The 18,898-nt window shown below is 45.2% G+C and overlaps 1 protein-coding gene across 1 annotated transcript; it reads right to left on the bottom strand.

Annotated features, from left to right (window-relative positions):
* Positions 1 to 298: 298 nt before the first annotated feature.
* Positions 299 to 5,694, bottom strand: LOC128704585 (probable methyltransferase-like protein 24). The gene is made up of 8 exons (XM_053799705.2): positions 5,439 to 5,694; positions 4,659 to 4,911; positions 4,182 to 4,292; positions 3,410 to 3,521; positions 2,680 to 2,799; positions 2,036 to 2,158; positions 1,440 to 1,565; positions 299 to 594 (listed from the first exon to the last, which is right to left on the bottom strand). The coding sequence occupies exons 1-8, from the start codon at positions 5,470 to 5,472 to the stop codon at positions 415 to 417; spliced, it is 1,059 nt and encodes a 352-aa protein (XP_053655680.1). The 5' UTR covers positions 5,473 to 5,694; the 3' UTR covers positions 299 to 414.
* Positions 5,695 to 18,898: the final 13,204 nt, after the last annotated feature.

Raw genomic sequence — 18,898 nt, 5'->3', positions numbered from 1 at the left:
TCAGTTGGACACTGAGTGGTGGTAGACAGACTGATCCAGATGGCCTTGCTCCGCCCCACCTGAGCCACGTAAGTGGCTGGAACTAGCTGGGTGGCGCCGCCCACATGCCACCTGCCAGAAGGTCACCCTCACCTATATAGGTGGTGGTGGTGTTTACTCAAGAACTAAGACCACACCTAATGATGGGGTCTTTATAATACCTGATGGATCTTTAAAACACTGATGGGTCTTTAAAAACACCTCAGGGGTCTTTAAAACGCTTGATGGGTCTTACAAAAACACATACATACACATTAGATTTTATTATAGTGAAATTTTGTGACCACTCTGCACTATTCCTTGAGCGAACATTGAAGTGTGTGTGTCTGTGTGTGTGTGGAGGTAGGTACCATCAATCTCCCCGAGGTAGGCACCTCAGGAGACAGAACCACGACGTAAGTAGAGGACTTCGAAGCAAGTAGGTATGGTACGGTTCTTGCCTGGGACGTGGTACAGCGTCTCAAGAACCACGGTAGGACGGTACGACACTCTCAAGAATCCTTCCTTCCTGAGTCCTTGTAGTACCTGCAGGTATCCCTCCAACATCTCCAGCACCTGTCAACAAACAACAATTTGTAGTACCTGCAGGTATCCCTCCAACATCTCCAGCACCTGTCAACAAACAACAATTTGTAGTACCTGCAGGTATCCCTCCAACATCTCCAGCACCTGTCAACAAACAACAATTTGTAGTACCTGCAGGTATCCCTCCAACATCTCCAGCACCTGTCAACAAACAACAATTTATACATATTAAAACAAAAGAATATATACATAACCCAAGGCTATAGCTTGGGCTGCCTCCCTGCCATGTTGCTGCAGATAATTACCCTGTAATTAGATGATAACTAATTACTGCTTCTAACTATAACCACTAACTATTACTGCTAACATCACCAGGATGTCTCACAATATTCATCAGTTGAATACAGAGGTTGAAAATGTGGTGGCAGCAGATGCAATGGAGTGGTGAAGATGTGATTAGTCCCTCAACCTTGAAGGAGTAGCTTGAGGTGGTCAGTCCCTCAACCTTGAAGGAGTAGCTTGAGGTGGTCAGTCCCTCAACCTTGAAGGAGTAGCTTGAGGTGGTCAGTCCCTCAACCTTGATGGTGTGTCACATTGTTCAAGACTATGAAGCTGAACACATCTCCAGGCTGAGGGACTGACCACCTCAAACTACTGCCTCATCCTCGATGGACTGACGACAACATCTTCACCTCCAGGCTGAGGGACTGACCACCCCAAGCAACCAGTACAATATCAATGGAGTGACCACAACATCATCCCCCAACTGCTCATGTCGTCACCACATCTACAGCCTCCACACACAACTATTAAAACCTACTACATAACCACAACGTTTGACAACAAAGATTGCACAAGCATCGTGCAATACTTACCCGGTGTTGAGGGGCACTGATGATATCGAGTGTGTGAACTTCAATAGCCAGTTGTTTAACACTATGTAGGAGTCCTCTCTCCAGCATGTATGGTAACACTCTCCACTCTGAGTTTTCAATGTCTAGCTGGTAACAGAGGGAATACGTTGTTACGTACACGTACACAGGTTATCATACAGAGTAATATATGTGTAGATTACCAGCCAGGATAACCCAAGAAAGTCAGTCAAGGTGACTCATTTTCACTGGGGTCCATGACTGATTTTCACTGGGGTCCATGACTGATTTCCACTGGGATCCTTAACTTACTAATTCCATTGGGGTCCTTGTGAAATGGTATTGTCAGGAGTGGAATATGGCTGCATAAAGCTCTACACAGAGTGAAACTTGATGAAGCTCTACACAGAGTGAAACAACTTGATAAAGCTCTACACAGAGCTTAGCTAACCAAATCAATGGAGCTGTTTTAACAGTGCACGATTCTAACACTAGCAGAAAGACATATCAGAAAAGACTAATTAATGGTGACAGTTTGGTCTTGGGACTTTGGTGAGGTCCTAAGACCTCAGTGGTGGTCCCCATCTAATAGTAGTTACCTTAAGGTAGTGGACTGGTAGATGCTGGTGACCCAGGCGAGACCTGATGCTATCAAAGGTGTCCAGTTCTCCCACAATGGTCTCCGTCTTGTTGTCAGTGTACTTGAGATCCACACTTAGATTCTGTCACCAATTAGAATCAGAATCACAGTCAGGGATGGATCTACTATGCAGCATAAGCTTAAGGGCCCCTAATCCCTGAGGGGACCCAAAAGCGACTTTACTCCATATTAACTAAAAAAATGTTGGGTATACTGTAGGACTTACCTTGACTGTAACACACGATAAACCTGCAGAAAATGACAATATCATGGGAGAAACGATTCCTCCATAACCCAAAGGCGATGTTTCTACCCACCCTCAACCAATATCAAATAGCAACCTGATAATCCATGACAGATCGAAACGTGCAGAAGACCCGGGCCAGGACCCGTCCTGGTGAACCTACCTATACCAACTTCTGTATGTTGGAAGTAATCAAGGCTCCAGGACCGTAATATTTACTAATAAATATCCTAATGTTTGCTGACATGTCTTTCTAAATCAATACTTATTCTATCTGTGTGCTTCTCTACAGGAGAAATTGAGGACAATCTCAACATCTGACGTGTCTAAGACTTGCCTGGTTCACGAGGGTAACTTACATAGTTACTGGCGTCTAGACCGAGCAGGTAGAAGTGTTGGTTCTTGTTATTGGTTCTCCTGATGGTATCCTGGTTCACTGTGGGGTCGAACATAAATACTTGACACCCGAAGTTGTTTACCTAAGATTTTAGATACAGTGTGTGTTAGATAAATGGACACAAGTGCAACTAATGTGGCATGTTATTGTGGCAACGTTTCGCTCTCCAGAAGCTTATACATTACAATATATCCAGATATAGCTACGTATAAATACACTTACAACTTATCATACATAGTACCATGTGTGTAGATTACCCTCAAGGATAACCCAAAATACGTCAAATTGACGTATTTCCATTAGGGTTCTTGATATTTCTATTTGGGTTTTTTATATTTTCACTGTGGTCCTTGATATTTATATTGGGGTCCTTGATAAAGGTTAGGTTAGATAAGGTTAGGTTAGGTTAGGTTAGGTTAGGTTAGGTTAGGTTAGGTTAGGTTAGGTTAGGTTAGGTTAGGTTAGGTTAGGTTAGGCTGGGTTAGGTTAGGTTGAAGATTAGGTTAGATTAAATTAGGTTAGCTAAGATTCGTCAGGAAACAGGACAAGTATTTCCTGACGCTGGTCATAGACACATAATAACCCAACACTACACCTTATGGTCATCTGACGGAAACCTTCCACTGGCTTACCCCTCCTTTAAAAGAACATAATTGAAGGTCCTTTAAAGGTCAAACGGAAGATATACATACCTGATCATCAAAAGTGGTATCGTGACCAATACCGAAGGAGTAGACAGTACAGTTACCAGGTGTAATAGCCACATCCTGGTCCAGACACACGTACTTCTCGTTATCCACAGCCCTGTTGGAATATAGCACGACCCTAAATAACTCACGAGAGGACTTGCGCCTATGGCAAGTGAGTCTGTATACTTTGTACATGTACAAGGTATACAGAGCATAGCTGACATCTATGACATAAAACTATATAGAAAGTCACTTGTTGTGCTGAGCATTTCCTGCAAATTAGGTCAATTTTGTCCCAGGATGCGACCCACACCAGTCCACTAACACCCAGCTACCTATTTTACTGCTAGATGAACATGGACAGCAGATATCTTAACAAAACACGTCCTTGTAGTAGTAGCAGCAGCAGCAGCAGCAGCAGCAGCAGCAGCAGCAGTAGTAGTAGTAGTAGTAGTAGTAGTAGTAGTAGTAGTAGTAGTAGTAGCAGTAGTAGCAGCCACACAAGACTGTATATCTGAATATTGCACAACACATAACTGACCTCCTACAAGAAGTTACTGACCTAGTAGTAGTAGTAGTAGTAGTAGTAGTAGTAGTAGCAGTAGTAGCAGTAGTAGTAGTAGTAGTAGTAGCAAGAAGTTACTAGTACCTCCTACAAGAAGTTACTGACCTCCTACAAGAAGTTACTAACCTCCTACAAGAAGTTACTGGCCTCCTACAAGAAGTTACTAACCTCCTACAAGAAGTTACTAACCTCCTACAAGAACTTACTGACCTCCTACAAGAAGTTCCTCCCAGGGAGATCATCTTACTACAGGTGGTCTCCTGTATTTCCATTCTGGAGTAGAAATCCTCCACTTGTCTCAGCCTCCAGTGAGACATCCTCCTGTTAAACCAACAATACTTAAAAAAACACGAAATAATGGATTCAGGATGGATAAATTTAAATTTAAAAATGATATACAGCATGACAGAGTTACTAGTTACTGACGAGTATACCTGGAGAGGGTTTCAGGGGTCAATGCCCCCCTTTTATGCCCCCTCTGATTCTGCATAGAGTGTCACTACGACTCTGTAGACCGTCATATTGACTATAGAGCGTCAGTACGACTGTATTGAACTCATTTAAGAGAGTCTTACATTATGAATACTGAGTTGAGGTGTTGAATATCGCTGTATAGAGTTTTACCTATGTATAGAGCTTCTCTATGATTGTATAGAGCTTCAATGTGCTCAGTAAATAGAACCTTACCTTCTAAATGCTCTGAGGTTACGTATAGTGGAGTTGAGTTGCTGTAGATCACTGTGCTGGGTGTCCTGGTGGTAATGACCCAGGTGACCTGGCTCTAGGAGGGCAGGGTCAGAGTCCAGGGTAGAGAGGAACATGATGGTGCTGTAGCAAGCTAGTGCCAGCAGGTAGAGTGCCAGGGGCGTCACACGGAGCTGCATCCGTGCCATGTTGACAACTGGCTCTCCAACCTCTTCACGTGGTGTTGTACTAAGACCTATTATGATTATTATTATCATTAGTAAAGCACTTAAATTACTGGGAAAGGTTGAAGTCCCTTGACTTGTACTCCTTGGAACGCAGGCGATAAAAATACATGATAATATTACAGTTTAACGTGTAAATTACCCATCAGGATAACACAAAAAAGTGAGCGACTTATTTTCGAGTGTCCTGATAGCCTAGGTGTCCCGTAGCTTGATTGGTAGCGCACTCAGCTCACACACTGAGGTCCGGGATCGATCCCCGGTACGGCTGGAAAATATTAGGATGTGTTTCCTTAAAACACCTGCTGTCCATGTTCACTTAGCAGTAAGTAGGCACCTGTGTGTTAGGTGGCTGGAGTGAGTGGCATCCTGGGACAAATTTGACCTAGTTTGCGGGAAATGCTCTGCATAACAAGGGACTTTCTATACAGTAGTATGTCATTGGTGTGAGCTATGGTCTGTATAAGTTGTATCATGTACCGGTTGTGATAAGATATTAACATTGCTGGTCCCTGGTACACTGACACGCTATACTGACCTGGGGCTGTTGCTGTCAGTGTGCTGCTGGTCATGTGCAGTGTTTTAGTGAGATTTAAGCGTATACTCAAGCTTCAAGCTTCACTAAATCACTTAACCAACGTCAGGAGGAAAACTGTCAGTTAAATGACGAGGAAAATATATGTATATTGCAGTTTCTGTGCAATCTTTCCTGCGTACACACACGTACACACACACACACACACACACACACACACACACACACACACACACACACACACACACACACACACACACACACACACACACACACACACACACACACACACACACACACACACACACACACACATACACACACACACACTGTCTTCTCGAATTTAATCCCGCCAAATGCAAAGTCATGAAGATAGGGGAAGGGCAAAGAAGACCTCAGACAGAGTATAGGCTAGGTGGCCAAAGACTGCAAACCTCACTCAAGGAGAAAGATCTTGGAGTGAGTATAACACCGAGCATGTCTCCGGAAGCACACATCAACCAGGTAACTGCTGCAGCATATGGGCGCCTGGCAAACCTGAGAACAGCGTTCCGATACCTTAATAAGGAATCGTTCAAGACACTATACACCGTCAGGCCCATACTGGAGTATGCAGCACCTGTTTGGAACCCGCACTTGATAAAGCACGTCAAGAAACTAGAGAAAGTACAAAGGTTTGCGACAGGGTTAGTTCCAGAGCTAAGGGGAATGTCTTATGAAGAAAGGTTAAGGGAAATCGGCCTGACGACACTAGAGTGCAGGAGGGTCAGGGGAGACATGATAACGACATATAAAATACTGCGTGGAATAGACAAGGTGGACAAAGACAGGATGTTCCAGGGAGGGGACACAGAAACAAGAGGCCACAATTGGAAGTTGAAGACACAAATGAGTCAGAGAGATATTAGGAAGTATTTCTTCAGTCATAGAGTTGTAAGGCAGTGGAATAGCCTAGAAAATGACGTAGTGGAGGCAGGAACCATACACAGTTTTAAGACGAGGTATGATAAAGCTCATAGAGCGGGGAGAGAGAGGACCCAGTAGCAACCGGTGAAGAGGTGGGGCCAGGAGCTGGGACTCGACCCCTGCAACCACAAATAGGTGAGTACAAATAGGTGAGTACACACACATACACACGCACACACAGGACTACAAAGGGATCTGGACAGGCTACAACTGGCTCCTGGAGTTCAACCCTACCAAGAGCAAAGTCATGAAGATTGGGTAAGGTCAAAGAAGACTGCAGACAGAGTACAGGCTAAGGGGGACAAAGACCACAAACCTCACTCAAGGAAAAGGATCTTGGGGTGAGTATAACACCGAGCACATCTACTGAGGCGCACATCAACCAGAAAACTGCTGCAGTATGTGGGCGCCTGGCAAACTTAAGAATAGCATTCCGATACCTCAGTAAGGAATCATTCAAGACACTGTACACCGTGTACATCAGACCCATACTGGAGTACACAGCACCAGCATTGAACCCACTCCTGAAAAAACATGTTAGGATAAGGTACAGAAGTATGTAAGAGGCTTATTAGTAAGTTATGAGATAAGAGCCATGAGGAGCAGCTAATGGAATTTATTCTAACGACCCATAGGGAAGTTAGGAATTATTTTTTTAGCATCAGCTTGGCAGGAAAGTGGAACAACGTCGTGGATTATAATCATAACCACGCTGTAAACCCGAGGGTCATGAGGTAGTGGAGGCAGGTACGGTGTGGCTCATGAGTTTAGGAGTGAACCTGGCCACTAGCAAGAGGCAGGGCCAGGAGCTAACACTCGACCCCCTGCAACCACAAATAGGCGAGTAAACACATGTACTGACTATATTATACAACATTCTCCTCATTTACTGTACGGGTCATCAGAGCAGACCAGAGGCGAACTTTTCAAAAATTTTCTGTAAAGCAAAACTGACATATTATCTCTTCCATGGTTTTGAAGGAACTAATATAACCCTAATTTTTAAAGTGGTGGAGTGGTAAGCCAGGAGAAGGTCTCGGTCAGATGACCAAAAGCTTCAGCTGCTGGGTCATACGACTAAGACCTGCGCCAGGAAACGCTTGTCCTGTTTCCTGACAAATCTTACCATACCTAACCTAACCTTACCTAACCTAACATAACCTTACCTAATCTAAGTTTACCTAACTTTACCTAACCTATCCTAACCTTAGGAGGGGGAGGGGAGGGATGGAAGGCATTCAGGCTTAATCCAGGGAGTTGGAGCACAGATTCAATTCCCTAGATCATGAGTCCCTCACCAGGAACCTCCCTTGAGGGGCCACCAGCATCCAGGAACCTCCCTTGAGGGACCACCAGCATCCAGGAACCTCCCTTGAGGGGCCACCAGCATCCAGGAACCTCCCTTGAGGGACCACCAGCATCCAGGAACCTCCCTTGAGGGGCCACCAGCATCCAGGAACCTCCCTTGAGGGGCCACCAGCATCCAGGAACCTCCCTTGAGGGGCCACCAGCATCCAGGAACCTCCCTTGAGGGACCACCAGCATCCAGGAACCTCCCTTGAGGGGCCACCAGCATCCAGGAACCTCCCTTGAGGGGCCACCAGCATCCAGGAACCTCCCTTGAGGGACCACCAGCATCCAGGAACCTCCCTTGAGGGGCCACCAGCATCCAGGAACCTCCCTTGAGGGGCCACCAGCATCCAGGAACCTCCCTTGAGGGGCCACCAGCATCCAGGAACCTCCCTTGAGGGGCCACCAGCATCCAGGAACCTCCCTTGAGGGGCCACCAGCATCCAGGAACCTCCCTTGAGGGACCACCAGCATCCAGGAACCTCCCTTGAGGGGCCACCAGCATCCAGGAACCTCCCTTGAGGGGCCACCAGCATCCAGGAACCTCCCTTGAGGGGCCACCAGCATCCAGGAACCTCCCTTGAGGGGCCACCAGCATCCAGGAACCTCCCTTGAGGGGCCACCAGCATCCAGGAACCTCCCTTGAGGGGCCACCAGCATCCAGGAACCTCCCTTGAGGGACCACCAGCATCCAGGAACCTCCCTTGAGGGGCCACCAGCATCCAGGAACCTCCCTTGAGGGGCCACCAGCATCCAGGAACCTCCCTTGAGGGACCACCAGCATCCAGGAACCTCCCTTGAGGGGCCACCAGCATCCAGGAACCTCCCTTGAGGGGCCACCAGCATCCAGGAACCTCCCTTGAGGGGCCACCAGCATCCAGGAACCTGCCTTGAGGGGCCACCAGCATCCAGGAACCTCCCTTGAGGGGCCACCAGCATCCAGGAACCTCCCTTGAGGGACCACCAGCATCCAGGAACCTCCCTTGAGGGGCCACCAGCATCCAGGAACCTCCCTTGAGGGGCCACCAGCATCCAGGAACCTCCCTTGAGGGGCCACCAGCATCCAGGAACCTCCCTTGAGGGGCCACCAGCATCCAGGAACCTCCCTTGAGGGGCCACCAGCATCCAGGAACCTCCCTTGAGGGGCCACCAGCATCCAGGAACCTTCCTTGAGGGGCCACCAGCATCCAGGAACCTCCCTTGAGGGGCCACCAGCATCCAGGAACCTCCCTTGAGGGCCCACCAGCATCCAGGAACCTCCCTTGAGTGGCCACCAGCATCCAGGAACCTCCCTTGAGGGGCCACCAGCATCCAGGAACCTCCCTTGAGGGGCCACCAGCATCCAGGAACCTCCCTTGAGGGGCCACCAGCATCCAGGAACCTCCCTTGAGGGGCCACCAGCATCCAGGAACCTCCCTTGAGGGGCCACCAGCAACCAGGAACCTCCCTTGAGGGGCCACCAGCATCCAGGAACCTTCCTTGAGGGGCCACCAGCATCCAGGAACCTCCCTTGAGGGGCCACCAGCATCCAGGAACCTCCCTTGAGGGGCCACCAGCATCCAGGAACCTCCCTTGAGGGGCCACCAGCATCCAGGAACCTCCCTTGAAGGGCCACCAGCATCCAGGAACCTCCCTTGAGGGGCCACCAGCATCCAGGAACCTTCCTTGAGGGGCCACCAGCATCCAGGAACCTCCCTTGAGGGACCACCAGCATCCAGGAACCTCCCTTGAGGGGCCACCAGCATCCAGGAACCTCCCTTGAGGGGCCACCAGCATCCAGGAACCTCCCTTGGGGGGCCACCAGCATCCAGGAACCTTCCTTGAGGGGCCACCAGCATCCAGGAACCTCCCTTGAGGGGCCACCAGCATCCAGGAACCTCCCTTGAGGGGCCACCAGCATCCAGGAACCTCCCTTGAGGGGCCACCAGCATCCAGGAACCTCCCTTGAGGGGCCACCAGCATCCAGGAACCTCCCTTGGGGGGCCACCAGCATCCAGGAACCTCCCTTGAGGGGCCACCAGCATCCAGGAACCTCCCTTGAGGGGCCACCAGCATCCAGGAACCTCCCTTGAGGGGCCACCAGCATCCAGGAACCTCCCTTGAGGGGCCACCAGCATCCAGGAACCTCCCTTGAGGGGCCACCAGCATCCAGGAACCTCCCTTGAGGGGCCACCAGCATCCAGGAACCTCCCTTGAGGGGCCACCAGCATCCAGGAACCTCCCTTGAGGGGCCACCAGCATCCAGGAACCTCCCTTGAGGGGCCACCAGCATCCAGGAACCTCCCTTGAGGGGCCACCAGCATCCAGGAACCTCCCTTGAGGGGCCACCAGCATCCAGGAACCTCCCTTGAGGGGCCACCAGCATCCAGGAACCTCCCTTGAGGGGCCACCAGCGTCCAGGAACCTCCCTTGAGGGGCTAGACTCGTGGAAGATGCTGCCAACTCTTATTAATAATTATCTGTAATTCTACAAGTATATGTACAGACCATAGCTGACATTAGTGACATGCTACTACTGCATATAGAAAGGTGCTTGTTATGTAGAGCATTTCTCGCAATTTAGGTCAATTTTGTCCCAGGATGCAACCCACGCCAGTCACCTAACACCCAGGTACCTATTTTACTGCTAGGTGAACATAGACAACTGTTGTAAAGAAACATGCCCAATATTTCTACCCTCGCTGGGAATTGAAGCCGGGCCCCTCACCATGCGAGGCAAGAGCTTTAACCCGTAAACGGTCCAAACGTATATATACGTTTTTTCAACATTTTAAAGTATGTAAAAAAAGTAGATCTTCTTTTTGTTTTTCTAAATTTGAAAATGTGTAAAAAAAACTTTGATCTACTTTTTTTTTGTTATATTTGAAAATACGTAAAAAACGTAGATCTACTTTTGTAGCTCTACACATGTGAACATAGATCTGTTTTTGTAGCTCTACACATGTGAACATAGATCTGTTTTTGTAGCTCTACACATGTGAACATAGATCTGTTTTTGTAGCTCTACACATGTGAACATAGATCTGTTTTTGTAGCTCTACACATGTGAACATAGATCTGTTTTTGTAGCTCTACACATGTGAACATAGATCTGTTTTTGTAGCTCTACACATGTGAACATAGATCTGTTTTTGTAGCTCTACACATGTGAACATAGATCTGTTTTTGTAGCTCTACACATGTGAACGTAGATCTGTTTTTGTAGCTCTACACATGTGAACATAGATCTGTTTTTGTAGCTCTACACATGTGAACATAGATCTGTTTTTGTAGCTCTACACATGTGAACATAGATCTGTTTTTGTAGCTCTACACATGTGAACATAGATCTGTTTTTGTAGCTCTACACATGTGAACATAGATCTGTTTTTGTAGCTCTACACATGTGAACATAGATCTGTTTTTGTAGCTCTACACATGTGAACATAGATCTGTTTTTGTAGCTCTACACATGTGAACATAGATCTGTTTTTGTAGCTCTACACATGTGAACATAGATCTGTTTTTGTAGCTCTACACATGTGAACGTAGATCTGTTTTTGTAGCTCTACACATGTGAACATAGATCTGTTTTTGTAGCTCTACACATGTGAACATAGATCTGTTTTTGTAGCTCTACACATGTGAACATAGATCTGTTTTTGTAGCTCTACACATGTGAACATAGATCTGTTTTTGTAGCTCTACACATGTGAACATAGATCTGTTTTTGTAGCTCTACACATGTGAACATAGATCTGTTTTTGTAGCTCTACACATGTGAACATAGATCTGTTTTTGTAGCTCTACACATGTGAACATAGATCTGTTTTTGTAGCTCTACACATGTGAACATAGATCTGTTTTTGTAGCTCTACACATGTGAACATAGATCTGTTTTTGTAGCTCTACACATGTGAACATAGATCTGTTTTTGTAGCTCTACACATGTGAACATAGATCTGTTTTTGTAGCTCTACACATGTGAACATAGATCTGTTTTTGTAGCTCTACACATGTGAACGTAGATCTGTTTTTGTAGCTCTACACATGTGAACATAGATCTGTTTTTGTAGCTCTACACATGTGAACATAGATCTGTTTTTGTAGCTCTACACATGTGAACATAGATCTGTTTTTGTAGCTCTACACATGTGAACATAGATCTGTTTTTGTAGCTCTACACATGTGAACATAGATCTGTTTTTGTAGCTCTACACATGTGAACATAGATCTGTTTTTGTAGGACTACACATGTGAACATAGATCTGTTTTTGTAGCACTACACATGTGAACGTAGATCTGTTTTTGTAGCACTACACATGTGAACGTAGATGTGTTTTTGTAGCACTACACATGTGAACGTAGATCTGTTTTTGTAGCACTACACATGTGAACGTAGATCTGTTTTTGTAGCACTACACATGTGAACGTAGATCTGTTTTTGTAGCACTACACATGTGAACGTAGATGTGCTTGGACCGTTTACGGGTTAACCGCCAGGTAGCTCAGAGCTCAGCCAACCTCGAATTTCATCACCAGTAAGATTATTATTACAATAAAAATATTATAATCATAATTAAGCACTAAACCCGTCAGGGTCACAGTGCTAAATGAAAAGAAAAACTGTTTTTTTTTTGGGTCACCGGCCCTGGTGGGAGACGGCCAGTGTTAAAATATAAAAAATAATTGAAACTAAGCAGTAAATCCACAAGGGTGACACAGCGATGCCTCAACATTGAGAGCTGCTTTTTCTCGACCCGTCACATATTATAATAAAAAGAAGCGCTAAACCTACAAGTGTTTAGAGTGCGGAACTATCAGAGTGTGGAAGTCTTGGTGTTGTGTCCAGGGATAAACTTGATTCAGGCATTTACTGACACCTACAACTTAATTTATATTATTATTATAATCAAGGGGGAAGCACTAAACCCGGAGGATTATACAGCGCCTGGGGGGGGGATGTGGAAGGCATTCAGGCTTAATTCGGGGAACTGGAGCACAGATCCAATTCCCTAAATCAAGAGCCCCTCACCAACATCAAGGAACCTTCCTTGAGGGGAACTTAATTTATAATCAAAAGTGCTAAACCCACTTGGGTCATACATTATAATCAAAACGAAGTGGTAAACCTACAAGGGACATTGTAGCGCTGCCCAGTAATTCACAAAAATTAATATAATGATGTAATCAGTTTACACCATGTTATTATAATCAAATAAAGTGTTAAACCTACAAGGGTCATGCAGCGCCTCTCTTAATACTCGGTGTTTTTTATTATTGTTCCAGGTAATGATTTTCATATTATTATTATTTTTTTTTTTTTCAACAAGTTGGCCGTCTCCCACCGAGGCAGGGTGACCCACCGAGGCAGGGTGACCCACCGAGGCAGGGTGACCCACCGAGGCAGGGTGACCCACCGAGGCAGGGTGACCCACCGAGGCAGGGTGACCCACCGAGGCAGGGTGACCCACCGAGGCAGGGTGACTCACCGAGGCAGGGTGACCCACCGAGGCAGGGTGACCCACCGAGGCAGGGTGACCCAAAAAAGAAAGAAAATCCCCAAAAAGAAAATACTTTCATCATCATTCAACACTTTCACCACACTCACACATTATCACTGTTTTTGCAGAGGTGCTCAGAATACAACAGTTTAGAAGCATATACGTATAAAGATACACAACACATCCCTCCAAACTGCCAATATCCCAAACCACTCCTTTAAAGTGCAGGCATTGTACTTCCCATTTCCAGGACTCAAGTCCGACTATATGAAAATAACCGGTTTCCCTGAATCCCTTCACTAAATATTACCCTGCTCACACTCCAACAGATCGTCAGGTCCCAAGTATCATTCGTCTCCATTCACTCCTATCTAACATGCTCATGCATGCTTGCTGGAAGTCCAAGCCCCTCGCCCACAAAACCTCCTTTACCCCCTCTCTCCAACCCTTTCGAGGACGACCCCTACCTTGCCTTCCTTCCCCTATAGATTTATATGCTTTCCATGTCATTCTACTTTGATGCATTCTCTCTAAATGACCAAACCACCTCAACAACCCCTCTTCTGCCCTCTGACTAATACTTTTATTAACTCCACACCTTTCCCTAATTTCCACACTCCGAATTTTCTGCATAATATTTACACCACACATTGCCCTTAAACAGGACATCTCCACTGCCTCCAACCGTCTCCTCGCTGCTGCATTTACCACCCAAGCTTCACACCCATATAAGAGTGTTGGTACTACTATACTTTCATACATTCCCTTCTTTGCCTCCATAGATAACGTTTTTTGACTCCACATATACCTCAACGCACCACTCATTTTTTTTCCCTCATCAATTCTATAATTAACCTCATCCTTCATAAATCCATCCGCTGACACGTCAACTCTCAAGTATCTGAAAACATTCACTTCTTCCATACTCCTCCTCCCCAATTTGATATCCAATTTTTCTTTATCTAAATCATTTGACACCCTCATCACCTTACTCTTTTCTATGTTCACTTTCAACTTTCTACCTTTACACACATTCCCAAACTCATCCACTAACCTTTGCAATTTTTCTTTAGAATCTTCCATAAGCACAGTATCATCAGCAAAAAGTAACTGTATCAATTCCCATTTTGAATTTGATTCCCCAAAATTTAATCCCACCCCTCTCCCGAACACCCTAGCATTTACTTCCTTTACAACCCCATCTATAAATATATTAAACAACCATGGTGACATTACACATCCCTAAGACCTACTTTTACCGGGAAGTATTCTCCCTCTCTTCTACACACCCTAACCTGAGCCTCACTATCCTCATAAAAGCTCTTTACAGCATTTAGTAACTTACCACCTATTCCATATACTTGCAACATCTGCCACATTGCTCCTCTATCCACTCTATCATATGCCTTTTCTAAATCCACAAATGCAATAAAAACTTCCCTACCTTTATCTAAATACTGTTCACATATATGCTTCAATGTAAACACTTGATCTACACATCCCCTACCCACTCTGAAACCTCCCTGCTCATCCGCAATCCTACATTCTGTCTTACCTCTAATTCTTTCAATTATAACCCTACCGTACACTTTTCCTGTTGCAGTTTAAAAACTGTAGTGTAAAGCACCCTTCTGGCAAGACAGTGATGGAGTGAATGATGGTGAAAGTTTTTATTTTTCGGGCCACCCTGCCTTGGTGGGAATCGGCCAGTGTGATAAAAAAAAAAAAAAAAAAAAAAAATACACTCTTTTGTCCCCTTTCCCTTTATATAAAGGGACTATACATGCTCTCTGCCAATCCCTAGGTACCTTCCCCTCTTTCATACATTTATTAAACAAAAGTACCAACAACTCCAACAATATATCCCTCCCCTGCTTTTAACATTTCTGTCATGATCCCATCAGTTCCAGCTGCTTTACCCCCTTTCATTTTACGTAATGCCTCATGTACCTCCACCACACTTATATTCTGCTCTTCTTCACTCCTAAAAGATGGTATACCTCCCTGACCAGTGCATGAAATTACTGCCTCTGTTTCTTCCTTAACATTTAAAAGTTCCTCAAAATATTCTCGCCATCTACCTAATACCTCCATCTCCCCATCTACTAACTCCCCTACTCTGTTTTTAACTGACAAATCCATACTTTCCCTAGGCTTTCTTAACTTGTTTAACTCACTCCAAAATTTTTTCTTATTTTCGTTAAAATTTCTTGACAGTGCCTCTCCCACTCTATCATCTGCTCTCCTTTTGCACTCTCTCACCACTCTCTTTACCTTTCTTTTACTCTCCATATACAGTGGACCCCCGCATAACGATTACCTCCAAATGCGACCAATTATGTAAGTGTATTTATGTAAGTGCGTTTGTACGTGTATGTTTGGGGGTCTGAAAGGAATAATCTACTTCACAATATTCCTTATGGGAATAAATTCGGTCAGTACTGGCACCTGAACATACTTATGGAGTGAAAAAATATCGTTAACCGGGGGTCCACTGTACTCTGCTCTTCTTATAACACTTCTGCTTTGTATTATTATTATTATAATCAAGGGGGAAGCGCTAAACCCGGAGGATTATACAGCGCCTGGGGGGGGGGGGGATGTGGAAGGCATTCAGGCTTAATTCGGGGAACTGGAGCACAGATCCAATTCCCTAAATCAAGAGCCCCTCACCAACATCAAGGAACCTTCCTTGAGGGGTTCTGCTTTGTAAAAACCTCTCGTAAGCTACCTTTTTCTCTTTTATCACACCCTTTACTTCATCATTCCACCAATCACTCCTCTTTCCTCCTGCCCCCACCCTCCTATAACCACAAACTTCTGCCCCACATTCTAATACTGCATTTTTAAAACTATTCCAACCCTCTTCAACCCCCCCACTACTCATCTTTGCACTAGCCCACCTTTCTGCCAATAGTCGCTTATATCTCACCCGAACTTCCTCCTCCCTTAGTTTATACACTTTCACCTCCCTCTTACTTGTTGTTGCCACCTTCCTCTTTTCCCATCTACCTCTTACTCTAACTGTAGCTACAACTAAATAATGATCCGATATATCAGTTGCCCCTCTATAAACATGTACATCCTGGAGCCTACCCATCAACCTTTTATCCACCAATACATAATCTAACAAACTACTTTCATTACGTGCTACATCATACCTTGTATATTTATTTATCCTCTTTTTCATAAAATATGTATTACTTATTACCAAATCTCTTTCTACACATAGCTCAATTAAAGGCTCCCCATTTACATTTACCCCTGGCACCCCAAATTTACCTACTACTCCCTCCATAACATTTTTACCCACTTTAGCATTGAAATCCCCAACCACCATTACTCTCACACTTGATTCAAAACTCCCCACGCATTCACTCAACATTTCCCAAAATCTCTCTCTCTCCTCTACACTTCTCTCTTCTCCAGGTGCATACACGCTTATTATAACCCACTTTTCACATCCAATCTTTATTTTACTCCACATAATCCTTGAATTAATACATTTATAGTCCCTCTTTTCCTGCCATAGCTTATCCTTCAACATTATTGCTACTCCTTCTTTAGCTCTAACTCTATTTGAAACCCCTGACCTAATCCCATTTATTCCTCTCCACTGAAACTCTCCCACCCCCTTCAGCTTTGTTTCACTTAAAGCCAGGACATCCAACTTCTTCTCATTCATAACATCCACAATCATCTCTTTCTTATCATCTGCACAACATCCACGCACATTCAGACTTCCCACTTTGACAATTTTCTTCTCATTCTTTTTAGTAATCTTTACAGGAAAAGGGGTTACTAGCCCATTGTTCCTGGCATTTTAGTTGACTTTTACAACACGCATGGCTTACTGAGGAAAGATTCTTATTCCACTTCCCCATGGATATAAAAGGAAAAGTAATAAGACCAAGAACTATTAAGATAAAATCAAAGAAAACTCAGATGAGTGTGTATAAATAAATGTGTACATGTATGTGTAGTGTGACCTAAGTGTAAGTAGAAAAATTATTATTATTATTATTATAATCAAAAAGAAGCGATAAGCCACAAGGGCTATACAGCGCTGCAGGGTAGGGAAGGAAGCGAGGGTATTGAATGGCAGAAGGGGGGAGGGATGATCAGCAGGTTACAGAAAACAGCAGGGCAGGGGACAGTGCAGGGAAGAGGGTAGGAAGAGATCGAGGTAGAAAGGGCTGAAGGTATCAGAGTTTGTGAAGTCAGTCAGTTGTTGTCAAAAAGTCAATGAGAGAGTCCGGATGAAAGGTGGGTCCATCAGCGAGAAGGGAAGGTAAAGAGAGAGCAGCGAAGTGAAGACGACGTTGGAGGTAAATTCTGCATGCTCGTTGATAAAGTGGGCAGTCCAACAGAATGTGGCTGACTGATAATGGAGCCTGACAATTCTCAGAGAGAGGAGCAGGGCATCTCTCCATGAAATATCCATGAGTAAGACGAGTATGGCCAATGCGGAGACGGGAGACAGTAGTCTCCCAACCTCGACACTGGTGACAAGAAGACGGCCAGTAACCTATACTCAGTTTAATAGATTGAAGTTTGTTACTGAGCATAGTAGACCAATGTTGTTGCCAACGGGTGTGAAGGTGGGTAGCTATTGCAGCAAAATAGTCCGTAAATGGAATACCTCTATGTGAAACTGGTAAGTCATGTACTGCTGACCGCGCAGCAGTGTCTGCCTGTTCATTGCCCTGTACGTCAACATGACCAGGGACCCAACAAAAAACAATATCTTTATGTTTGGTAAAGATGCGGCGTAGCCGAAGTTGGATACGGAGGACTAAGGTGTGAGGTATATCAAATTTCTGTATAGCCTGTAAAGCACTAAGGGAGTCTGAGACAACCACAAATGATGACACAGGCATAGATGCAATATGGATAAGTGCTGCAAGAATGGCATACAATTCAGCAGTAAAAATACTAGCCGAAGATAGTAAATGCCCTCGTACAACGCTGTCCGGAAACACTGCTGCGAATCCTACGCCATCAGAAGACTTAGAGCCATCTGTGTACACTGCAATGGCATGAGAATGAGAGTGGAAGTGGTCAAGAAAAAGAGAGCGGGAAGCGACCGTAGGCAGTTGGGCTTTCGAGCAAGGGAGAGAGAAAGAACAGACTCGAACAGCTGGAACTTCCCAGGGGGGGTAGGGAAAAGTGAGATGCTATATGAACATAGAAAGGTGGTAATTGAAGAGAAGACAAGAGCGAATGTAGGTGAAGAGAGAAGGGACGGAGTAAACAGGGGCGGAGAACAAATAAAGAATGTCTACTAATATCAGTGACCATTCTATAAAGGGAAGGATTGCGGAGATCATGAGAGCGTACATAGCAGCGAAGGCAATGGGCATCACGGCGATTGGATAAGGATTGAACATTCCCTTCTGCATAGAGGCTCTCAACAGGGGAAGAGCGAAAAGCACCAAGGCATAAATCTAATCCTTGGTGATGAATGGGGTTAAGGCTAGAGAGAGTAGCAGCAGAGGCCGCTGAATAGATCTGGTCACCATAATCAAGTTTCAATAAAATGAGGGTGGAATGTAGGCGAAGGAGAGTTCGACGATCAGCTCCCCATGAAAGATGAGCAAGGGTTTTAAGAAGGTTCAGCCGGCTAATGATTTTCATAACAGAAAAGTTTCTGACACCATTACG

This window comes from Cherax quadricarinatus, unplaced genomic scaffold, assembly GCF_038502225.1.
Source record: "Cherax quadricarinatus isolate ZL_2023a unplaced genomic scaffold, ASM3850222v1 Contig3, whole genome shotgun sequence".
In the NCBI taxonomy this organism is placed as follows: domain Eukaryota; kingdom Metazoa; phylum Arthropoda; class Malacostraca; order Decapoda; family Parastacidae; genus Cherax; species Cherax quadricarinatus.
Note: the sequence above shows the minus strand (reverse complement) of the source record. Positions and strands in the feature narration are given on the sequence as shown.